Below are 24387 nucleotides of genomic sequence, written 5' to 3'. Positions count from 1 at the left end.
GACTGCCCGCGTGTCTGACTGCCTCCAGGCTGGGTCCTTCACGCAGAACAGTCTTGTTAGCCCGCTTCACAAGTCCCCGTCTCACCACGCTCATCTCCGGGCCGCGCTACTAACAAATGGTGCAGTGCTTCCTGGAGATGTCTCTGTCGTCTGCCTGGAGGGTTTCGGGGGTCTCCCAGGGACCTGGAAGGCGCTGGCCGAAGAAAAACCCCTCGGGTTCCGACTCGGAGGAAGAGGAGCAGGTGGGGCAGGGGCTGTTATCTTTGGGGTTTCCGGGCGCCTGTGGGCGGTCTCGCTCCTGCCCTTTGGACGCCGGACCCGGGGTTTGCAGGGTGGGGCTGGCGACTGTAGAGGAGTCCGAGTCCTTGTCATCCGAGGAGGCACGGTTCCAGCCGACGCTTGGATCGGGTCCTGTTTCCCCTGTTCCAGACCGGTTAGAAATGCCCGAGCCACCCCCCAAATCCCTGTGCTAGAGGCGGGCCAGGGTTGCGTGCAGCCTCCCGCCCCGCCCCAGGCTGTGCCGTGCGCGCCGCCGCTGCCGCGAGTCTACCCCAGGGGCCCCCGCCTCCGTCCACCAGTGGGCGACCGCGTCCCCCGCCCGGGAGCGAGTCTGGCGCCGCAGCCCCGCCGGGTGGGTTCAGGAGGCCTTCGGAGCACGCAGGCCTGGGACGCGCGGTGAGAGCTGCGGGCCCCGATGCTCGCGTCTGGGGGTTGCGGTGGGAGGACGGGGCGCTGCAGGGGCGGGTAGGACAGCATGGGGATGGGACGAGGGGTTCTGGCCCGGGAGATCCCCCCCTTCTATGCTCAGCCTAAGCCGCCGCCCCCTCCCCCTTCACATCTGCACCGTCCCTCCTTTACCAAGGGACGCTTGCCCTTCCAGTGCCCCTTCTGAGTTAGAGCCTGCACTCTGGTAGCGGCTCTCGAAGCAGCTGGGGCAGCAGGGGCTACCCCCGGATAGGGCATAACGACCTGCACCCAGAGGCCCGGCGCAGTCTTGGCAGCAGAAGTGGTTCTCGTGCCAGCGCCGTCCCTCGGCCTCGGTGCAGCGCTGAGAGAAGATCAGCTGAGAGGTTGAGGAAAACAAGATTGAGTCGTTCGTTCATTCATTCACTCACTCATTCATTCATCCATCCAGTAACCACACCTTATACCCATTAACGCTAAAAAGAAAAAATGCCCACAGGCATTCCGATTTGGAGCACTTTGTTACTCTTGGATTCAGGGAGGGTGACTGGCTTTGGCCAGATCCTCCCTTCACGTAGCAGGTGGCACAGCCAGAAGTTGGACCCCAGGGCTTCCCCGACTCCCAGCCCAAGGCGCAGTACTGTCTTTCATGTTGATGTCAGGGTCTTTCTAGCATGGTCGAGATCAGCAAGGAGCATCTAGCATAGTGATGAGGTTAACTATCTATTTCAAGAATCCAGACACGTTCTGAGTCCAAACTAATTTAAGGACCTCTGCTTGAACTGGGAGAGGGCAGAAAAAGGCAGCAGGTCCCACGTGGCCGCCCGGAGCTCAAGGGAACACAGGCAACGAAGCGGCCCTGGCTGCTTCCTAGTTCTCTCTGCCCTCTCCCCACTTCTGCTAGAAGAACCTGTAGCCTAGGAGGGCGTTCCCTGTTCCCACACTGCTGGCCCTGGGGAAGATTCCTCTAGTGTCTCCCCTTTGCTCTACCTGGTCACAAGCGGGACATCGAGGTCGCAACAGCTCTGCGTGATGGCGGCCACAGTAGAGATGCCCGTCGTGGTAGAAGTAGATGAGGTTTATCAGGGCCTGACCACAGGTCTGGCAAGCAAAACAGAGTCTGTGCCAGCAGCACTGCTCCCCAGCCCTGGCCGCAAACACTCCGTACTCTCCTGGCCTCAGCAGCTTCTTGCACTGGCAAAGCAGGGGCGCCGGGCTGGTGAGGACCTGAGCCTGCTTAGCTGGGCTCTTCAACCACAGCCCCCATCTGACTGCTGGGATGGTGCTGCAGGCACACCTCCACAGAGGCCAGCTCCCCAAACCTGCCTCCGCCTGTCCCCAACACAGACCAAACCACTGAACCTGAAGCATTTCCCGCTAAGCTCCCCAAAACCCTTTCTGCAGAAGCGGGCAGGCAGAGGGTGCAGGAAGGGGAAGGCTCTGGGGTGGAGAAGGGAGAGACATACTCCCTACCTTCTCACAGGTGTGCCCTGCAAGCTTGGGAGGTAGCAGGCGGGCTACCCCCTGTCCCAGGGATTGCTGCCTTCGCTGGGCACAGAAGAGTCGCAGCTGGGCCAGTTCCTCCTCCCCTAGGGCCAGACAGTAGCGCTCCTGCAGAAACAGGCCCCCATCCATCCAGACCTCAGGCTAGACCACTACTAGGGTTGAAATGTTCTCTAAGGCTTAGATGCTGGGTCGGAGAGAGGTAGGAGGGAGAGAACACATGCGCTTGAGAAGGAGGGAAGAAAAGATAATTTCGTGCTTGGGTTCTCTGCTGTCGTGGACATGGCTGTCACTCAGGGCTGCATCCACTTAGCACCATCACCAGATAGCATGGCTGTTGTTTCACCGGTTTTGTCCGCTTCATGGACTGCCCTGCCTCCCCTAGTGAATTGTAAGCCTTCAGGCTACACATGGTGGGGCCTCAATAAACACTAAACAACCATATTTCTACATTTGTGCATTCCATTCTTGATTTCAAATGCCGTTCATGTCCATTTTCCCATTTGCTCTTGAGCCTGATAAGCACTGTGAGATGCAGGACACGTGCTGCTGTACCTGTTATTAGGTGTGGGAACTCAAGCTAAGGGGAGCGACTCCCTCCAGCTACTGGCAGGCAGAACCAGGCCTCTTAGTCAAACCTCCTGAATTCTAGACCAATGCTCTTTCTTCACAGTGAGTAACAAGGTGTGGAGAGGGAGTGGAGGAGGAGAGAGGGGGCACAGAAGGGTGACCCACATCACTGTCCTGTGGAGGAAGCTGCTGCAGGAGAGTCCGGAACCCAGGCCAGTTGGAGGCTTGGTTGATATCCAGGCAAGGTAGGCCCAAACTTGAGCCTGTAGGAGCCTGAGGAGAGATAGGAGGAGAAGAAGGGTACTGGGTTTTCCCTTCCTCTCCCTTGTCCTCATCACCTTCCTTTCGATCTACAGCAACTCCCAAGCATCCCTCTCCACTTGGAGGGAAACCCTGCCTGTCCATCACTGAGCAAGAACAGTAGATCTGCCAGGTGGTGGTGGTGCAGGCCTCTAATCCCAGCAGTCAGGCAGAGGCGGGTGGATTCCTATTAAAGCTTGGTCTACAGAGTAAGTTCCAGGACAGCCAGGGCTACACAGAGAAACCTGTTTCAGCCAAAAAGAAAGGAAAAAAGGGACAGTAAGTCTACCCCTGACCTGTGGTCTGCCTGGAAGGAGCCCCAAACACCATTCCATATGTTCGAAGCTCCCCATTCACCCACTCACTCCCTGGAGCCAAGCCTCTGACAGCTAAGACAGACCCAGGACAGGTACTATATGTTTACAGGATGGATTTCAAGTCAAGCCCCTAATTCCTAAAAGAGAACAGGTCTACAAAGAGTTAGGCAAAGCAGAGGGGGTGTGCATCCCTATAATTCCTCCCACTAGGATCTTGAGGTAGGAGGACTGAAAGTTCCAGGGCTTGCCTAGAAGTTGAGAGTGGGCAGGCTCAGCAGGTAAAGGCACTTAACGCCAAGTCCAAGTTTGAGTCCCTGGGCCCACATGTCGGAGAAGAGAGCTGACTCTGACAGGTTGTCCTCTGACCTCCACACATGCTGTGACACACAACATGCACACATTAAATAAATACTTAACAGTTTGGGGGTTTTATTTTGCTTTGAAACAGAGTGTCTCTCTGTAGCCCTGGATGGCCTAGAACTTGATAGTCGATATATAGACCAGGCTGGCTTTGTTCTCTCAGAGATCTGCCTGCGTCTGCCTCCTGGGTGCTGCTGGGACAAAGGTGTGCACCACCACACTTGGCTAATAAAGGTTTGGGTTTTGTTTTAAAGAAAAATGGTTGGTAGGAGGGGATGAGGGCCAGAGGATGAGTGCATGGTGGTCTCGGAAAGAGTGTGACTCCTACCTGACCAGAGGTGTCCTCATAGCCTTCCACTAGCTGGTGGCCTGGGTCACTGTCTGAGCTGACAGGTGAATCTGGCTCCCTGAAGATAGGACTGTCCTGTTGGAGGGACCAGTCAGAATTCTGAACTGACATTGGTGACAGTCTTCCTAAAAAAACAAAAATCCACAAGAACGCCTCATTCAGTAAGCCTTTCTGGCATGCCAGGCAATGCAAGGTGCTTTGTAAGTGTGACCTCACAGTCTTGTCAACAGCCAGGTGACTTAGGTAGCATTGTCCCCATCCTACAGATGGCCCATCTGGGGCTCAGAGAGCACTGATGTATGTGTATGTGTATATGTATGTATCTCCAAGGCCAAACAGCTGATAAGTGGCAGAGTCAGATCTTTTAGCCCCTGAGTTTGTATCATTCACATTCTCAGGTCTTACAAAGCTGGGTGGAGTAGAGGAGGAGGCAACAGGGGAAGGAACCATTTGTTCTCCCATGAGCCTCTGGGGAGGCTGAAGGTCTCCTCACCTCCCCAGTCTTGCCAAGGTTCCTCAGTGCACCCTTCTGGGGCTGCACATTTCTAGCCATGTCCTTTTGGAGCCTGGTTGAAGGGCTCCTCGCCAGGGCTCCTCCTTTGTGTCCATTCACTCTCTCTGCCTGAACCCACAGCCTCTCACAAACCAGGCAAGCTTTCTTCCGCCAGGCTATACCGCCTGCCCTTAGAGCAGCATGAGACGGGGGCAGGATCCTCCTGCCAGAGACCCAAGGCATGCACCACCACACCCAGCCTTATAGCAGCAATTCTAATAGGTGGTCCCAGTGCGTCTCTTTAGTCACGGCTGAAATGGGATCAGTTTCTTTGGGTGGCACTAACTGCTCCTGATGGGGTCTCAGGCTAGTGAGTGAGAAATGTAACCAGACAGAACAAGGCTCATGTACATTCAGCCTGGGTGAAGGAGGGCTGGTCTGTGTGGGGTGTTGATAGCCAGAGCAAACTTTTATGTTCCCACAGTGTCAGTGACTGCTCTAGAAGTTTACATAATACAGTCCATTCTTACAATCCCTCGAAGCAGTTTCTTCTAACTGTTTCACGGTTGAACAACCAACCATCGACAAGTGGGTAAACTAGAAGTCTGCAGAAGCTGTAAGAGGTAGCCTACCTCAGCAGCTGGGCTCAGAAGGACCCACAGTAAATCAGGTTTTGGGGTGTTCTGCAGTTTTTTGTTTATAACCATCAGGGTGCCTCCCAAGTCCCCCCAGCCCCCCTTCAAATATCCAGTGCCACCCTTCCTGACTCCACACCCACCTGCTTCCGGAATTCCTGTTAGTCCCTCAGGTCAGATTTCCTGTGGAAGGTGGCCAGGATGGACTGTCCACACTCAGGGGTGGGGACAGCCACACCCTTAGCAGCACGGTTTCAGCTCCACGAAACAAGGGGGTGTGGTTTCTGGGGTACCCTCTTCCTGATTAGTTCTAGCTTCCATGGAACTGTGTGGCACAAATAACAATCGGAATTCAGACCTCTACCCTTCAGCCTTCCCATCCCCCACCTCAAAAGCAACCTAATTCACTCCCAGCTACCATTGGACCCCACCTTACTAACGTGCTGATTTCCCGTACGTCCCCTCCTCTCTCCTTTCAGGTAAGAACAGACCAAACACGGGTTCCTGCCTCGCCTCCTCGCCCCAGATGCAACCGAGCTCAGGGTTCGACCTCCCCAAACAGCACCTATTCTTGGAAGGATGAGCCCCAGAGGCCCTAGGGAAGGTGTCCCTGAACCAGAGGGAAAGGGAGGAGGATGTACGTTTTCATTAAGCGGCCTCTCGACAGAGCCCCAAACTTTTCCTAGACATTGCGGGTCCGCGTGTGCTTACCGAGGTCGCTTGGGGTGCCTGTCTAGCTGCTGGTCTAGGAGCGGGGACTCAAACTCTCCGCAGGGATCTCCGCGTGGCAAAGCGCAAGCGCCCGCGCTGTTCTGGAGAGACCCGCCGCCGGGGCAGAGGAAAGCGCTCGTGGGTCTCAGGACGGGGTGGGCGCCGGCGTCCGCGGACTTAGCGACGCTCCCCCGCCGAGCCACCGGCTTCAGCCCCGCCCCCCTGCGGGCCTCTGCAGCTCCTCCCGTCCTGCCTCCGTCCCCGACCCGCTCTGCGGTCTTTCGTGATCCTCTTCTGCTTGAGAGATTGCTGACACCTATGCTCCCCGCCCCACCCCGCGCCGGGCCCCTCGCAACACAGGCCACGCCCCCATGCATTCCCAGGCTCCGGCCCCGAGCGCCCTCTGGCGTCTGCGCATGCTCTCTGCCCCCGACTGCAAAGTCCTCCAAAGGGACCTTCTAGGCTGCCTGCCGGTTGCCCCCGCTCGGGTCGGCCCTCCCGCAGCGTCTCGTTGGTGCAGCCGGTGACCTCCGACCCCGCGGGAGCGGGGCGGGGCGGGGAGGCCTTAGCTGCGGGCGGGCGGGCGGGCGGCGGCTACTGCAGCGGGACCCGGGAGCGGGGCCCGGCGCCGCCCGGGCCGCGGGGCGATGTGAGTCGGGGTGCGGCGGGGCGGGGACCGGGCGGCTTTACCGAGACCGTGTCGTGCCGCGCCGCAGTCTCCGCTCCTACGCTAGAAAGCCCCAAGCGGGCCGGCTAGCGGCGGACCCGTGGGCTGGGGGCGGGGATGCAGGCTCGGAGGGCGGCCGCGACCTCCGCATTCCGTCTGGGTATCTAGAAAACCTGTAACCAGTTCTGCCTCTCGCTCCCCAGACCCCACCCTCTCCCCGGTTACACCTTCTGGTCTCCAGGATCCCGCAGAACCCCTTCACTCACCTCTCCAAGCCCCTGAAATACCCAGACACATCTCGTTCTCCCCTCAGTGGCCCAAAGGCTCCCGCAGTCACCATCCTGGAATTCCTCAACCTTTTCATTCTTTTTGCACCATGCCCGAATCCAAAATCCTCACCCATCTTCTCCCAGGGCTTCGCAAACCTTTTCAGACCGCAAACTTCCATCTAATGCCTGTCCCCAATCCTAACTACCACAGACCAGAGCCTCCCCCACCCCACGCAATGTAACCCCGCTCAATGGATCACCTAAAAATGCGTTTGATATCTCAGAGAAAAGAGGGGTGTCGAAAAGGTACAGTTTCTCCCCATCCCGCCTCCAGCAGCCCTTGGCTTCACAGTTCCCAACACCCTGTTGATAGTTTAAGCCCCCATGGACGTTTCGGTACCTGCCTGCACACACTTCTTCAACATGCTTCCTCCTTCCAAAGAATTAGCCAGACCGAGAGTGTGGGACGCCTTTACCTAAGGGTTGTGCAAGGCTTGCAGAGCTGGTGTGGGGACGGGACACTGGAAAGTACTGTTTTCCTGGAACAGGAGGGATTTCAAGAATGTTCTTCAGAGTCCTGGTTTGTTGATTCATCTACAAGGGGCTCAGATAATCTGAAACTTTGTCTCTTGTAACCGGCCTTTCTGACACTAGGAGCAGAAAGTCCCTCCAGCTTCCAAATGGGAGGTGCTTTATTAATATCTACTTCTAGAAGTTACTTCAACTAGAACTCCCACAGTTGACAGATATTTCCTTAAAAGGGGCGGGGGGCCAGAGTTAGAGGTGCTGGAGGGGAGAATGACAACCCCACCACCACCCAGATATAGCAACAAAACATTCTAGAATGTTGGTTTTCAGAGTCTCAAGCTGGTGCTCTTGCCCGGCTAGCATATGGTTAGTATTGTCCTGAGGAAGGTCCGGTGATGGTCCGAGTGGCCCTTGTACCAGAGGGCGCTCCAGCGATGGCTGTGAACTGAAGGTGCAGGGCATCCTGAGCTTACTGCCACTGCTCCTACGGAGTTGCTTCCAGGACTGAGAATTGTGGTCCTTTACCAGAGACTGTGTTCAGTGGCCTTTCTGGTAGGACCTGGGACCCACTAGGACCTAGACTAGATAAAAAAACTCCAGGTGGGATGCACTACTAACAAGCCTGTCTCGTGAAGAGTTGGGGCTGAGGATTGGTTTCCATTAATGTGTGCTCTCTGTCTTCTGTGCTAGGTGAGCCCCAGGTGTGACCCACAGGGATCCAGGTGACGTCTCTGCAGACTCTTTGCCATGCCACTCCACCAAGGACTGGGGGAGTAAAGTGGGAATTCTTTCCCATGCCCCTCCCATGGTCAGCTCCCCAATGGCCTGGGTGAGGTAAGAACTGTGGCTGGGTGTCACTTTTGTAGATTTTTTTAACTTGGGAGGAATGTAGGGGACAGGTCTCTGGATTGTTCAAGATCCTACCACAGCAGCAGAAGTTCCAGGATAATCCGCTGCCTCGTGAATTTTGCAGCAAAGTGTACCTGTTAAAACCACTGGCTGAGACTAGTAGCTCAGTGGCAGGGCCCCTGTGTAGCTACTGAGAAGTGCTGGGTTGCATTTCTAGCACAAAACCAAAACAACAACAGAACCTCTGTTTGGGCTCTGTCCATGTGTTTCTTGTTCCCTTAGGTCACAAAGGTCTAGGTGGTTTCCTCTCCATATTAAGGCAGAAGCCTGTCTGTTGTGACATGTCATCCAGTTACCAGTATCCTGAAGGGGAAAGGCAGCTAAGATTTCTTATCTGTGCTTTGGCCTTTGGGAAGAAAACTCAGCCTTCTGTTAGTGGTTTTAGAGCGCTGTCGATTGAGTCTGGTGCCTCGTGTGAAGCATCTACCACTGAGCTACATGCTGAGTCCCAGCTTTTTTTTCCTCAGTGAAGAAATACCTAATCAGTGTTTTACAAAAATCATGCTGGTGTCAGCCCAACCTGGTAGTATGCGCTTTTACTCCAGCCCTTGGAAAGTGGAGACAAGAGCTCTGTGCGTTCCAGTGTTCAGTCATTAAGTGTGGGGTTGTTTCACCAGGTGTTGGTGGCGCACGCCTTTAATCCCAGCACTCGGGAGGCAGAGGCCAGCCTGGTCTACAGAGTGAGTTCCAGAACAACCTCCAAAGCTATACAGAGAAACCCTGTCTCCAAAAAAAAAAAAAAAAAAAAAAAGTGTGGGGTTGTTTGTTTGTTTTAGTTTCTTGTTTTCATTTTTTTTCCCCCAAGACAAGCTTTCTCTGTGTAACAGCTCGGACTGTCCTGGAACACACTCTAGACCAGGCTGTCCTTGAACTTACAGAGATCTGCCTGCCTCTGCCTCCTGAGTGCTGAGATCAAGGGCACGTGCCACTGCCACCACCACCGGGCATAGCTCATTGTGTTTTATGATGACAGTGTAGCAACAGTTTACTTGAGGAGAGCATCAGAAATACTGATTTCCTGAGGATATTGTGGTGGGGCAGGAGAGCAAGTAAGAACGTGGATGGAGTGGAATGGGTGAGGTGAAAACTGAGGAAAAGAAAGGCAGGAAGGAGCCATGGTATCTGGGACACCAAGTGACACTTTGTTTGCTGAACCCAAATGAGGATGTCAGGCAGTCACACCGCCCACACCCGGTCATAGCCATGCTGCCTTTGCGGCCCAAGACTGTCCATGTCACTCCACAGGTGAGAGCCCTGTGTGCTTCCCGGGCCACGCTGACTGGTAACTTCTGAGAAGCTTGCCGTCCCCCACCTGCAGGGATCCTTAACTCATTCTACCTTGCATTAATGTTTATCCCAAGCGTGTTTGCCTGTGGATTGAGAAAGAATCCCCTCAGGGTGTGTCTGTTGTGCAGCCTCTGGTCCAGAGGACTCGTTCACGGTGCAGCGTTCTGCTCAGCGCCGCTGGGCAGGGTTGCTGGTGACCTGCTCATCCTTGTCTTTCCCTAGGGCAGAAAGGCTGCTCTGACACCATGGGGAGCTGCTGTAGCTGCCTGGACAGAGACAGTGTGCCACACAACCACCCTACCAAGTTCAAGGTACCCAGAGCCTCTCCCCCTCTTGTTGAGTTTAGGTCACCAGTGTCTCTGGGGAAGGGAAATGACAGCCGTGCTTGCACTCTTTAAGGGGCCTTATGCTTGCTCTTTGACATCTGAGGTAGTGTGAGTGTGTTGAGGAACCTAACTCTTGTTTTTTATTTTTGGTTGTTCTTTTTTTCCCTCCCTTGCCACCAAGAATAATGTGTTTTAAAGAGAGCATACATAGCCCCTAAGAGATACTACACGTTTCATGGACCTTGGCTCCCTACATCCCGTAGGAGGCGCCTTCTCCACACACTGGGGTTTGTCAGGGCCAGGGTTTCCTCTTCCCAACTGGAGAGGGAGCAGTTAGCAAGTTCTCTCAGTGGAGGGGTTGGAGGCTGGCTGTATTTATTTGTTCAGCCTTGGACCTGTCAGCAAGTCTCTAGGCTTTGAATTGGCAGTTAAACCCTTCCTCATTGACATCCCTGGCCTTTGAATATTGAGCCCCAGAAAGTCCTTGAACATTGGGCAGCTAACCACCTGGCCTTGGAGGTCAACAGGTGACCTGTCTGCAGATGACAGAGCTGAGGATCACAGATGAGATTTCTCCAGACAACTATCAGAAGCCCTGGCACTGCTCTGTGTCCCGAGAGAGCCAGTGTACCTGTGGTACAGCCAAGAACAACTCCGCATCCTGGCCCCAGCCCTACACAGCCCTGCCTTCCGGTGGCCCTGGGTTCTCCTGACCCTGTGTCCACTCTCCCTGCAGGTGACAAACGTGGATGATGAAGGGGTGGAGCTTGGCTCGGGGGTGATGGAGCTGACGCAGAGTGAGCTAGTACTGCACCTGCAGCAGCGGGAAGCTGTCCGCTGGCCCTACCTGTGCCTGCGGCGCTATGGCTACGACTCCAACCTCTTCTCCTTTGAGAGTGGCCGCCGCTGTCAGACAGGCCAGGGTGAGTAGCAGCTCTGCCCTCTAGGACAGGGGCGTGAGTTTATTATAGAATTGGAGAGTGGCACTTAACCTCCCACCCTCAGACATGGTGGTGTTGCTCAGAGCAGGGAAAGGGCCCACAGCCTGTTACTTGCGATCTGTGTGGACGCAGACCAGTACCCTCCACCCTTCAGCCCTGCTATGCTTCCTGGGAGCCTGTGTGGGAACACTTGTTGCGCAGTCCATGGAGCAGCCAGTGCTCCAGGTCAGAGCTACCTAGCAAAGGCAAACCTCTCTTCCCATTGCTGCCATGGTTTGGGGGGAAGGGGGACCTACTGCGCTTGCAGTAGGACGGAAACCTGAGCTACCATGTCGTGCACTCTGGGCTCCACACACAGTGGACGAGAGATCAGGAGAAGACCGGCTGCTCTGGGCTGAGTGGCTTGGGGTGGAAATCTGGGGACGCGGCGGCTTGGGTCTCTCATGTACAGATTAATCTTCAAGAGCCCGACCTTTGTCTGCCGTCTCCTGTGGGAAGTGGGAGGTACTGGACTCCCCCTGCCCGTGCGCCCTCTGCAGCCACAGGTCAGGGACTGGCAGATTGCTCCATGAGGTTGAGGCCTGGGCATGAGGTCTGGGCTTGCCTGTGATGTTCAGGGTGTGGCTCAGCAGCAGGAGTCCTTGGATCTGTGCTGTAGGTGGACAGGCAGAGGCCATCGGTGTCTCTCCTGAGACAGCAGCAGACCATGGGTCTCCCGGTTCATTGCTGCAGGCCCTTTTCTCCTTGCCTCTCGTCCCCGTAGTTCACAGGTACAGGAACACGTGGCATGTGAGCGGAGAGACGAGGCAGGGCAGTCTCACCCCTGGTGTGGCACTTGGCTCCTGAGAGGAATTGTCTGGGTTCCCAGTGCAGGGCTTCTCCCGATACCAGGCTTTCTCAGCCCCCGCCTCCTCCCTCTGCCTCTCCCTCCTCCTCCTCTCCCTCCCTACCCACTCTGAGATGGTCTTGCTATATGTGGCCTTCACTGGTCTCCAAGCTCACCTCCTCAGTGCTGAGCTCACAGCAGGTACATAATCTCTTCTTGGTGACAGGACTTCTTCCTGCTTTTACATTTCCTGTCAGAATAGCCCTGTTTTCTTCCCCATCTTTCTCATTCTGTTTCTACAAACTTCAATTACCTTTTACTAGGACTAATGGATAACAATATAGCAGTGACACAATACCCATTGTCCATATTTCAATTATATCCATCATTGTGTAGTTAATGGTACTGGGGTTAAACCCAGGGCCTGTGCATGCTAGGCAAATATTTTACCACAGATTCCACCCTGTCCCCGGATTTTGTGAGACAGGTTTTCATGGGTAGCTCAGACTAATCTTGGACTTGGTGACTAACTGGGTCTATAGTGCCATACCTGGTAATACCTGTCTTTGTTGTGTGTCCCCAGAGCTTCCCCGAGTCTGTGGTTCTTTCTGTTGAGAGCTCCAGGCTGGCATCTCAGAGCCACTGCATTCCAGGTGCTCGTCTGAGTCCTGCCACCTTGGGGACAGACTTGATGTAGAGGGCTTAGAGGGCAGCTGTACTCAGGAGCCGCGGGGCTGCCTTGCCATGCCTCTCTTCAGCCCTGCCCATCTTTCTCTTTGTACCGGAGCCCATGCTCTGGGAGGGACCTGTTTGCAGAGAGGTAGGCCTTTGCTTTCTGGCTAGCCTTTAGGCTGAATAGCCTGTGAATGATCTGGGAGGAGGCCAGACACAGCTGTCCTTAGAGGACTGTTGGGTAGAGTTGGCTGGATGGAACTCTTTTCTTTCTGGGGACCACGAGGGGTAGGTACAGAAAGTGGGGACAACTCTCTGGCTTCTCCCCTCACCCAGAAGGCCCCCATCCTTATGAAGACAGCTGTACCCTGGGGGATATGGCTGCAGTGCTGGTCTTGGGATGATAGTAGGGGTAGTGTGGGGGGCCAGGTGCTTCCGGCTCATCCCTGTCCCCTCCAGTGCCCTGGGATTCTGGAATGCCCCTGGAATGGATGCTCAGGAGAGGCACCAGTGTGGGACTGGCGTTCAGGGACACTTCCTCTTGATTGACTGATGCTCCCTAGCCAGTCAGGGATGGGAGGAGCCTCATCTCTTCCTTGCCTTCTCCAGGGATCTTTGCTTTCAAGTGCTCACGGGCCGAGGAAATCTTCAACCTGCTGCAGGACCTCATGCAGTGTAACAGCATCAACGTGATGGAGGAATCAGTTATCATCACACGCAACAGCCACGCCCCAGAGCTCGACCTCCCTCGAGGACCCCCACAGCCCGCTGGTGAGGAGACCCCCACCCCCGGAACCCTAGTGTAGATGCTCATGAGTGTGAGTCTGGGAGGCCCAAGTCAAGCTAGCAAACGGGACAGCTGGGTTGAGCCAGCTTCCCTGGATGTCCACCCATCATCAGAACCATTCCTGAGGATGGACCAGTCCTGGGCAGGGACAATTGGGTGACTCAAGCTGGAGCTGGAGAGTCCTGGGCCTTGGCTCAACTAATGGTTGGGGAGCAGACAGGAAGACGTTGGGTTGCCATAGAAACAGCAGTCTGGAGCTTTTTGCTTCCTTCTGTCTGCTGGGCTGGGTTACATACAGTATGCACCTCTCCAGGCTTGCTGGTGCAGCTGTCTCTGGCTGTGACTGTGTAGAGGTTCCCACAGTCTGTGCTTTTGGGTCACTGAGTCAGACTGCATAGCTGTTTATTGTCCTGTGTCCCCTGGTCTATAAGGAACAGAAGGGCTAGAAATGCCCCCCCATGTTGTGCAGTTTCCCTTGTGCTCACTGGCAAAGCTTGATGGGGTCATGATAGTCCAGGGGTGACAGGTGTACCTTCAGTGTCATAGTAAGGCTGTAATAGAATAGGAGGCTGGGTCAGCCTCAGGATGACTTCAAAGGCAGGGCAGGGTTCGACTGCAGGGGCTGCCAGTTCAGTGTGGTTGGTCACAATAGGGGCCTCCAGAGTGTCTTGCCTTGCTGTTGGAGGAGTTGCAAGGCACCCCACAGATGTGTGCATGTGATTGTAAATGGTGGTTCCCATACCCCTGCCCTTGGCCACCACCTCCAGGCTACACCGTCTCCAGCCTCTCCAATGGCTGCCCTGGCTGTCCTGGAGAGGGTCCACGGTTCTCTGCTCCCCGCCGACCCTCCACAAGTAGTCTACTACACCCCTCGCTTGGGGAAGAATCCACCCACACCCTCATTGGCTCCGAAGAGCAGGTGCGCACATGTTGGGCCACACTCTAGGTGGGGATGGTTCCTGGGGAAGGTCGTGGGAGGGGAAGAAACTGAGTAGGGCCCCTCTTACCCCTGGAAGGCGCAGCATGTTGGGAGGTTTGGAGGCTGCAGAAGAACTCTGGCTCTTCTCCTGTCTCTTCTGCTCTGTCCCTCTGCCATCCCCCTTCCCAGTGCTTGACCCCACTTGCTTCCCTTAACGCCTTCCCCCCCCCCCCCCCGCAGTCGCACACCTACGTCAACACGCCAACGGGTGAAGACGACCACCGCAGGAGTCGCCACTGCCTCCAGCCACTGCCTGAGGGCAGGGCACCCTTCCCAGCACAGACACGGGTTTCCACTCAGCGGGATGCACAGGTCTTCTTGCAGCCGGGGCAGGTCAAGTTTGTGTTGGGCCCCACCCCTGCTCGTCGACAGGCGATGAAGTGCCAGGCCCTCTGCCCCAGCATGCACGACCCTCCCCATCACAACAACAACGAGGGCCCTTCTGAGTGTCCAGCCCAGCCCAAATGCACCTACGAGAATGTCAGTCAGGGGAGCCTGCGGCAAGGGTCTGGCTGGAGACTGAGCCCAGAGGAGCCCGGGTGGAGTGGCCTGGCCCACCGTCGGGCTGCCCTGCTGCACTATGAGAACCTGCCCCCTCTCCCCCCTGTGTGGGAGAGCCAAGTCCAGCAGCTGGGCCTGGGCGGGGAGGCCGGGGATGATGGGGACTCCAGGGATGGGCTTACACCATCCTCAAATGGCTTCCCGGATGGTGAGGAGGATGAAACGCCCCTACAGAAACCCACCAGCACCCGGGCCTCTGCCCGTAGCCACGGCAGCTTCCCTGTCCCACTGACCCGCCGCCGAGGCTCCCCAAGGGTCTTCAACTTCGATTTCCGCCGGCCAGGCCCTGAGCCCTCAAGGCAGCTCAACTACATCCAGGTGGAGCTCAAGGGCTGGGGCACAGACCGTCCCAAGGGGTCCCCGAGCCCCTCCGTGTCTGGAGCTCCTGGGCCCACCCCACACCCTGTTCGAAGCTCAGACTCCTATGCCGTGATTGACCTCAAGAAGACCGTGGCCATGTCCAACCTGCAGAGGGCTCTGCCCCGAGATGATGGCACTGTCAGGAAGACGAGACACAACAGCACAGACCTGCCTCTGTAGAGCTGGTCCTGTCGGCCTTGCCTCCTGCAGGGAGACCTCCACCTCACCCGCCAGCCCGGACTCACAGCTGCTTTGCAGAAAGACTCTGGGGTAGACCAGATGTCTCCCTGCATTGCTGGAGTCCCCCAAGCTGGGGAGAGGGGAGGGTGAGCTGGAGAGGAGGCAGCCATGATGTAAACTGTGAAGGGTTCCCAAGGTTGCATTTTGCACCCTTCCCTAATGTCCGTTTGTCTAGTATGTCAGCTGTCTGTCTTTGTATGTTTCTTTTCTTTATTTCTTTATTTCTTTTTTTGGTTGGAGTTTTGAAACATTTTGTACCTGTTGATTTTATTTATCAGTTTATTTTTCTATTTATTGTTTTAAATGTAACTTAACATATTTATTATTAATATAATTATTTTTAAATTCTGGTTCAGTGAGTGCTATCTTCTTGTGCAGTCTTTCCTGGTAGGGGTCAGATAGGCATAACAGGGAGGCCTAATGGAGATAGTGGCTTCGTTCTGGCAAATCCAGGATGGTTGTCAAGTCTGTGGTCATTTCTTTTTCTTCTCTAAGAAGCCCCTGTCTGATACTTGTACTTTCCAGGGATCCCAGATGTAGAAGGAGCTGGAGAAAAGGTGCCCATGGCATTCTCCTTACAGGCTGGAATGGACCAGGAGAGGAGAGCCCTTTCCAAGACTCCTCTGCATCCCCCCACAAGCCCCGGGCCCACTGCTGCCCCTTAATATGTTGACCCAAAGGTAGACCACACTTCTCTTCAGCTGCCCCCAGCACAGCTGAGCCCAGGCCAGAACCTTCACACAGAATTTTGCTAAAATCTCAGGAATAGCCCAAGAAAACCATGTCTGGCCAGCCTTCCAGCCTGTCAGTGAGGCTTTCCTGGAGAGCAACTCCAGGATGGGCCACCCCAGGGCCTCTACCTCACCTCAGGCCCAGCAGATCTCCTGCCGCCCCCATCACTCAGGCCACCTGCTGCCCTCTTGTGGCAGGGACCCTTTCTTCCTCAGGCTGTTTGTGCCTCCCCGCTGTGATGAGCTCTGTGGCCTAAGTGAGGATGAGAGCCTGCTTGCCTTTTCTCTGGGCACTTTCGTGAGCCGACTCCTACCCTGCGTAATGAGCATGTGGCCCCCTTCATCAAGGCAACAGTCCAGGACTGGCTCACTGGTTTCCCTCTGTCACCATCTGGCCTCTTTTCTGTGTGGAGATTAGGCTGAGCGTGCCTGCCTGACTGTGGGTGTTACCTACACTCCTGAATAGACAGAGAACTGGGCACAGCAGGATTGAGAGAGTCCCCTCAAGTGGGACCCAGCAGGATCCAGAGGAGACTGCTGCTGTCCTCAGGGGCTGCGGGCCACAGACCCTTCTCCCTCTGCAGCTCTGTTGATCTCTGGACTGGGCGTGACCGTCTGCAGAACAGTCACTGCAGCACTGTGGTAGGGTGTCCTGGCCACTGCAGGTGGCTTTAGTACTGCCCCTGTGTCCTCCAGCATACATCCCCCCATTCTTGGGCCTCCAGTCAGGAGGCCTTGCATCTTGTCTGCACACAGGAAGGTCAAGGAGGTCTGCAGGGGACAGAGTGAGCACATACGGGTGTGCCAGGATCAAGCCTCGGGACCACAGCCATACTTCCACAGTTACCGGTCCATGCTGACAGACTGGCTCCGCCCCCTACTCGTCTCTTGCCCAGCCCCCTTCCTCTGCTTCTCTCCCTGTACCCCTTGAGGGAATGGAAGCCAGGGCTTCATGCATACAATGCTGAACTACACCCCTGTTCCACTGACGGCAGAGGCTGCTGGAGTCAAGAGACCAGATTCTGTCCCTGGCTCCACCACTCTGCTGGGCTAAATGGAGCTAACGTGACAAGCAGCCAGCAGGTGATGATGGGACTCCACTTTGAGAGTAGACAGATTTCAAGTATGGCGCCCGCACTTTAGTCCCAGCACTTTGGAGGTAGATGAGTTTAAGGCAAGCCTGGTCTACATAGCAAATTCCAGCCCAGTCAAGATACATAGTGAGATCCTGTCTCAAAACCAGAGAGCCCAGCTGTTTGTTCATGAGGGACGACAATCAACAGTTGTCCCCTCTCTTGAGGCCTCCAACCTCAGATTTGTTGCATTCCTTTAGAGACGCTTATCCTCATTCTCCTGGCTCCAAAGGCAACTGACTCCCTGGGTCCCCAGAACAAGTCACCATTGCTTCAGTGGGAAAGGCCATGACACAGGTCCCAGGAATTGGACACAGCCCAGTGGGCCCTCAGCCTGCCCCTTCCCCTCTGCCTGTGACCCACATCCACTACAGGAAGTTTCCTCTCCCAGGGAGCGGGGAGAGTGTGAGAGGGCAGCCTTCCTACAGGAAGGGATGGATGGGTAGGTGTAGGCACAGTGCCCAGGAGGATAACAGCTGCCCCTGGGTTGGGACCTGTCCCTCAAAAGTCAGGCCTGGGAGCTTAGATAGAGTCAGCCATGCTGTCCAAAACTCATTAACCAACATTAGTGGCTGAGCGCTCCCTCCCTTTTCCTTCGAATCAGGCGTTGCCAGCCCCTGGGCTTCCCTCAGGAGTGGATAGGATCCAGCATCCTGTCCGTGAGTGACATTTCAGGTCAGACCGGAGAGGCCCTCCCCAAACCCACCCCCGAGTAATAACAAGGCTTCACCAAATCTATACACAGAGCGGCTTTCCACAGAGGCCGACACCATCTATCACTGTCAGGCCTCACTGGGCAGGTTTTGTTATCGCCGTGTCCAGGAGAGGAAACGGGTTGGGAGGTGAAGAGATTCACCTCAGGCTATGAGTTAATTAGTGGCTTGTACTGGGGCTGGATGCCAGTCGTGTGGCCGCCCCCGTCCCGTCCTGTCCCACCCCTGCTCTGGGCCAGGCCTGGCCTGACTGGAAACCGCTCCCCCTGCCCAAATGACTCCATTCTCGATAGAACCACATTCCAGTGCCCCCACTTGCAAATCCTTTGGAATTCTAGGCCAGGACCTGCCCCTCCCAAGCCTATCCAACACCCACAGACCCACCCTGCCGCTATGCCCTTGGACACCCTCAGGGATAGCTCCTTCTGCCTATAGGATGGGCCAAGGCAGGTGTGTGGGAGGCTTGCCCTGGCCTGCCCTGATTTCTCCTTCTTGTGGGTAGGAGGACCTCTCAGGTCAGGTCAGGCTCCAGGATCCTGAGTCCAGGGTGCTCCAACAAGTACCTTCAAGTGAAACCCTACTCAAGGTGACGGGGTCATGATCATTTCTACAAGGCCTCCAGAAAAGCCTTGGCAGTCTAGGTGGAGAAGAGCTGGGCCAGGGTGAGCAGGGTGCAATGTCCCAGCCCAGGAGTATTAGTTACCTGTCTCATTGCTGTGTGAAAAATCTCCGACACAAACAGATAATGGAAGACAGACATGCAGCAGGACTGTCACATCCCATCAGGAGCTGAGGTTCAGCTGGCTTCCTCCTCGTCCTGTCTGGGACCCCAGCCATGGAGTGGTGCTGTTCACATGTATGGCGATAGAATGGGGCCGCCCACATGCATGGTGGTTCTTCCTATCTCAACTGACCTAGAAACTCCCTCTCAGATGTCTCAAAGGTCTGTCTCCCAGGTGATTTAAAACTTTGTCAACCAAAGTTAACCAGTACAGGGCTGGGAAATGGCTTGTCAGATAAGAACACACCCTGCTCATGCAGAAAGGCCAAGTTGAGTTCCCAGCATCCATGTCGGTCAGCCCACACCTCCTGTAACTACAGCTCCCACGCCTCTGTGGGCACATATACATATAACATGATCATAAATACAAGCATTTTTCTGTTGTTTTTAGAGACAGGGTTTCTCTGTAGCTTTGGAGCCTGTCCTGATACTCCCTTTGTAGACCATGCTGGCCTTGAACTCACAGAGATCCACCTGCCTCTGCCTCCTTAGTGCTAGGATTAAATACATATGCCACCACTACAATAACAATAAAACTTTTTTTTTCCGAGACAGGGTTTCTCTGTATTGTTTTGGAGGCTGTCCTGGAACTCGCTCTGTAGACCAGGCTGGCCTCAAACTCACAGAGATCCGCCTGCCTCTGTCTCCCGAGTGCTGGAATTAAAGGCGTACGCCACCAATGCCCGGCGTTTAACAGCAAATCTTTAAAAAACCGAGTTAACCGCCGGATGGTGGCGGCACACACCTTTAATCCCAGCACCCAGAGGCAGAGGCAGGCAGATTTTTGAATTTGAGACCAGCCTGTGCTACAGAGTAAATTCCAGAACAGGTCTACACAGAGAAATCCTGTCTCCAGAAGCTAAAACAATAACATCACGACTAGCTGGAATCCCAGCATGCACATGCCCGGCATGGTCACCAGTCTGTTATCCAGTCTGCTCAAGCCCTTCCGGGGACAGGGTCACCACCCCAGGAGTCCTCTCTCCTCTCCACCCAGTACTAATTCTGCTCGCAGCCTGCCCATGACTAAGGCAGGTCTCTCTGCTAAGGGTGCTGAGCCCTGAGACTCGGTGGCACCATTTGACCACTTGGCATCAGTTTCTTCGTTGGTCACATTGGGATAATAACAGTCCCCTCCTCCAGGAATTACTGCACGAGTCAAATCAGAAAATGAAAATGCCACCCCCAGCATTAGCAAAGCAACTGGCTTGTAGTCAAGTGTCCAGTAAATGGTAAGTGATGCTCTCTTCTGCATTTGGTTCTTCCCAGCATGCCTTCTGAGCTCTTGCTTGAGCCATGGCAGAAAGCAGCAGCCAGGCCTGGCCTTCGCTTACCTCCAACCAGGCGTAAGTGTCACTTCTCTCCTGGGAGTCAGACCTGGCCTGAAACCATCTTTCTGTATAAACTCCTGCCATGGTCCTTGTCCCCAGCCCTAGCCAGGGTGGGAGTTGTTAGGCAAATCAAACTCTGAATGGTCCATGCAGCCAGCTGTTAGCCCTCTCGGCCCTCTAAGTATGCCCTAGGCTTGAGCAGCACCAGTTCTTGCTGTGGGCGTGGAGGTGACGAAACAGTAGCTATGGGAACTCAGAAAGGGGCTGGCAAGCGGGTCTCCACGGGCCTGGGACACGTGAGTTTGGCTTCAGTAGCCCCGTCCCTTGGCTTAGTGCTTCCTGAAGCTTCATCCTGTGCTGGAGTCTGCTCTGTCTCTTGTCCTGCTCCTTGGGTAGACACCTCTCTGGGCCCCATTTCTCCAGGACGGACACTGCTGGCGGGGATGCCCCTGACCTGGGGACCAAGGGCATCACACCTGTGCCAGATGTGAGGTGTTATTACTATGATCATTGGTTTTGGACAGTGCAGGGTGTGGCACCCCCACTGAACTTGTGACCTACGTCTGTGACCTCCCTTCTTCAGTTGTGTCCACTAGCAGGGAGCTGTGGCCTCTTGGGGACAGGGGAAGACTCTACCTGTGGCTTCCTTCCACCCGCTGTCCTTCAGTCTGTCCCAATCTCCCTCCAGGTAAGAGTCCCAGAAAGATGGAGGCAGGGAGAGATGAGAACGAAAGAGTAGCTCCCGGGGAAGGAATGACCGATGAAGTGCTGTCTGCTCTGGACTGTGCACCCCAGGCTGGGGCGGCCGCAGCGCTAGGAGCAGCCGAGGCTATGACTGGAGGGTGTGGACCTGCAGAATGGGGGTGGGGAGGTACCAGGTGTTCCTGGAGGCTCCTTGTCTCCCTTTGCCTAGGAACATATCAAGCGATTGATACATGGGGGTGAGGCCCAGTGTACACAAGTACTGTGATTTCCCAAGTAAACATTGCACGTCCGGGATACAAAATCTGGACTGTGTGAGCTCAGCCCTAAGGAAGCCTCGAACTCCCCTGAAGCTTTTGTCTAGGTGGAGAAAGGAAGCAGTAGAAGGACAGAATTATGACAGGATTATGGGAGACGTCCTCATGTCTCTGATAGCTGTGGGGCCTCAGGCACACCCCCCAACACTCTGAATCCATTTCTTCAACCATTCCAGGGAATGATTGGCACCTAGAAAAGGTGCTGTGAGGGAAGTTAAAAAATGGCCGTGGGGCCGGGCGGTGGTGGCGCATGCCTTTAATCCCAGCACTCGGGAGGCAGAGGCAGGCGGATCTCTGTGAGTTCGAGGCCGGGCTGGACCGATAGCCTCCGAAACAATACAGAGAAACCCTGTCTTGTAAAAACCAAAAAAAAAAAAAAATGGCCGTGGGGACTGAGGAGATGGCTGAGTGGGTTAAAATACTGGCTGGAGAAACTTCAGTTTGATCCCCAGCAATTACATAAACAGCCAGTGTGTCAGTACACACCTGTAATTCCAGTACCAAGGAGGCAGAGACAGGGGAGTCGCTGGGGTTGCTGGCCACATGTTTTAACTGCATCAGTGAGCAGTTGAGTGAGAGACCCTGTCTCAGAAATTAACATGGACGTAAATTAAGGAAGACATCAGATATCCACCACTGGAGGCAACAGGTGCACACATGCATACATTGCCCTCACACACATGTGCGTGTACTTACACACACACACACACACACACACAATTCCCAGTGGTTACCTGACACACAGGCAGCATGGGCAGCAGCCATAACAGCAGTCAGCTGATATGGGGGCGTTTGTGAAGGAGGTAGGCCCTGATGTTGTGGATCTGGGGAAGAAAGGGAGGGTGTGGGCCCAGCGATGAGCCTGCTGAGAGGGGGAGCCTAGGCTGTTAAGAACAAGTGGGTGGGGTGGGGCAGGGAAGGTGGATGTGGGCCTCTCTGTGGTCTGTGGCCTTTGGGGGCCAGGCTGTGGGTGGTGGGGAGGCTTTGGGTTCAGTCCAGTGCGGGTGGTCATCAATTCATTCAACAAGTGTTTATTGAGCATCCACCTGCTAGGGTACCAGGCGCCTCACCCTCCTCACAGTCCTGCACTCCACTGTCAAAGATGCCCTATGGGGGGTTAGACTGGAGCAGAGACGTGAGTGCCAGGAACGGCTGAGGGAAGGAAACCCAAGCAGAGGGAATGGCTGGTGCAAAGGCCCTGGGGTAGGAGTGGGCAAACAGACAGCTCTCGGAAGAGAGGGAGAAGGGCCAGGGAAGACCAGGGAAGCTGCTGCAGGGACAGGGAGACGCAGGCTGGGTTACAGGACCAGCTCACGTGGGCCAGGGGCAGGTGGCCTTTACCCAGGAGCAGAGGGGCCTGAGCAGATGCCGTATAATGTAGGGGGTAACGGGTGGGTGCTGCTGGGGGGATGACAGGGCTGAGAGGGAGTGGAAAGAGGGCAGAAGGAAGTTGCGAGTTGTTATGGACTAAATGTTTGTGCTCCCAATCCCTTATGTTGACACCCTACCTTCCACGGAGAGCGCAGCCCGAATGGGACGCTGACAGTGATCCCAGCCACTGCTATGGGGAAGAGGATGTGAGTGGAGGGAACTGGGGGGGGGGACTACGAGGCTTGGGACCGGAAGAAGGGTTCACTTCCTGAAGTGCGGAAGGACCCAGAGGACAGACCTGTGACAGTTGTGTCTCATCCCTGGAGCCAGAGACCATAGAGCGTGTCCTCTACCGTATCCTCATCGTTCTGCAGGCCAGGCATGGCTCTGTGGGGCTCCGCAGCAGCAGCCTACACCTCCAGTCTGACCCCAGGGGGATCTGGATGGCAAGTCCCAGCACACCGTGGACTTTAGAAACCGGGGTAGCAATGCTGTGGCTGAGACCACAGTAATGTCCACTGTAGGCCCGAGGGATGGCAGCATGGAGAACCCTGAGTGATCCTCCTATGCCACCAGATCACAGCTTCCGCTACTCTAGAAAGGATGGTGGGGTCTCTGCACTCCGCACACCTCTGAAAGCAAGTCCCCTCAGAATCTGCCCAAGGGGAGCGTCCCACAGAACACCTACAGCGTCACCCAAGGCCTCTGGACCCTCGCTTTTTTTTTTTTTTTTTTTTTTTTTTTGGTTTTTCGAGACAGGGTTTCTCTGTAGCTTTGGAGGCTGTCCTGGAACTCACTTTGTAGACCACGCTGGCCTCGAACTCATAGAGATCCACCTGCCTCTGCCTCCCGAGTGCTGGGATTAAAGGCGTGCACCACCAACGCCCGGCTTGGACCCTCGCTTTTTGCTGTCCCCATGTAGTACATGAAGACCCCCAGAGTCCACCAGTTCCTTGCCTGCTCCAGGCCTCAGTTTCCCACTCTGTACAGAGCTAGAACCTCCACAGGAGTTTTATGTCTTCCCATTCATGTCATGGGTGTCTCTCAGGAAGTCTCCTCCAGGCTCTCTGTTCTTCTCCTTGGGCACATCGTTGGCCCCATCACACCCCAGGAAGACACCACAAGCACACCCAAGCTCAGAAAGAGCCAGGCACCCCCATCAGACCCAAGCCGGGCAGGCCACCCGGCTAAGTCGGGAGGTGGCGAGACAGAGGCGGGGCCAGACGGTCCCAAGCTCATTATCAATGTTTAGCAGGTCCGGATCCTGCTCCTTATCCAGGGCCACGATTACATTCTTGGGACTTTGAGGTATCCGAGCTCGACACAGGACTCTCACTTCCCTGCCACCCAGCCTCCAGACTCAGCACTGACCTCACCTAAGGACACCTACGTTGGGCACGGTCCACTGAACCCCAACAACCCTCCCACAGGGGCTCTCCCCTCGGCCTCCTGCTGCTACCACCCCACCTTCCTGGGCCTCCTGGGGAGCACAAAGCACAGGAATTTGGGTCCATGCAAACCTAGGTCCTTGAGACAGAAGCAGGTGAAGACCGGAAGGGAGAGAATCTGCGGTAGCTCACAGGCCCCCGCCCTCTGGGCCCTGCTCTCTAAGACAGAAGGAGAAGGCTGTGGAGATGCACGGTGGGGCCTGGATGGACTGGCCATACTGTGCTGCTGTGGGCTCAGTCACGCTCATTTCTGCCCTAGTCACCATATAACTGCTTTCCCTCATCTCTGCTCGGTTGTGATAGCTGTCACTCAGTAAGGCCTGAGGGGAACAGAGGCTGCAGAAGTCTTAGCAAGCCTACTTGTCCTCTCCAGTGGGGACAGCGAGGAGGGAGAGGGACCATAGGAAGGTCTTTGTCCCCCTGCTCCCAAGAAGGTGTGGCTGTGCCACGGAGACATTCATAGACACATCTCCTGTCCCTGGTCTGCCCCACCCACCTACCAGGTGCAAATACATGCTCACCCAGACTAGTGCCCCAGTGAAGATGTCCTCAGGGAGCCCGAGCAGTGGGACCATCTTGGAGAGGA

At 55.4% G+C, this 24387-nt stretch overlaps 2 protein-coding genes across 12 annotated transcripts; one reads left to right on the top strand and one right to left on the bottom strand.

Moving 5' to 3' along the window:
- Positions 1-109: 109 nt before the first annotated feature.
- Positions 110-7425, bottom strand: Prickle4 (prickle planar cell polarity protein 4). 8 transcript variants are annotated; one of them, XM_040729205.1, is made up of 10 exons: positions 7259-7425; positions 5923-6023; positions 5643-5821; positions 5355-5536; positions 4063-4208; positions 2923-3030; positions 2158-2295; positions 1675-1878; positions 859-1063; positions 110-420 (listed from the first exon to the last, which is right to left on the bottom strand). In XM_040729205.1, the coding sequence occupies exons 5-10, from the start codon at positions 4192-4194 to the stop codon at positions 110-112; spliced, it is 1098 nt and encodes a 365-aa protein (XP_040585139.1). In that variant the 5' UTR covers positions 4195-4208; positions 5355-5536; positions 5643-5821; positions 5923-6023; positions 7259-7425. The 8 variants fall into 8 exon arrangements, with proteins under 8 accessions (XP_040585139.1, XP_040585135.1, XP_040585136.1 ...); XM_040729201.1 differs by lacking the exon at positions 5643-5821; XM_040729202.1 differs by lacking the exons at positions 5643-5821; positions 7259-7425 and adding an exon at positions 6856-6975.
- Positions 569-15554, top strand: Frs3 (fibroblast growth factor receptor substrate 3). Of its 4 annotated transcripts, none has more exons than XM_021228594.2 (7): positions 569-675; positions 8077-8220; positions 9805-9893; positions 10645-10831; positions 12957-13118; positions 13902-14053; positions 14294-15553. In XM_021228594.2, exons 3-7 carry the CDS (start codon positions 9828-9830, stop codon positions 15212-15214), a joined length of 1488 nt encoding a protein of 495 aa, XP_021084253.1. In that variant the 5' UTR covers positions 569-675; positions 8077-8220; positions 9805-9827; the 3' UTR covers positions 15215-15553. The 4 variants fall into 4 exon arrangements, with proteins under 4 accessions (XP_021084253.1, XP_021084252.1, XP_005072445.1 ...); XM_021228593.2 differs by lacking the exon at positions 569-675 and adding an exon at positions 6498-6571; XM_005072388.4 differs by lacking the exon at positions 569-675 and adding an exon at positions 7014-7164.
- The last annotated feature ends 8833 nt before the right edge of the window (positions 15555-24387 follow it).

Source organism: Mesocricetus auratus, unplaced genomic scaffold, assembly GCF_017639785.1.
Source record: "Mesocricetus auratus isolate SY011 unplaced genomic scaffold, BCM_Maur_2.0 Super-Scaffold_100021, whole genome shotgun sequence".
In the NCBI taxonomy this organism is placed as follows: domain Eukaryota; kingdom Metazoa; phylum Chordata; class Mammalia; order Rodentia; family Cricetidae; genus Mesocricetus; species Mesocricetus auratus.
This window is presented reverse-complemented; position numbering and strand designations above follow the sequence as displayed.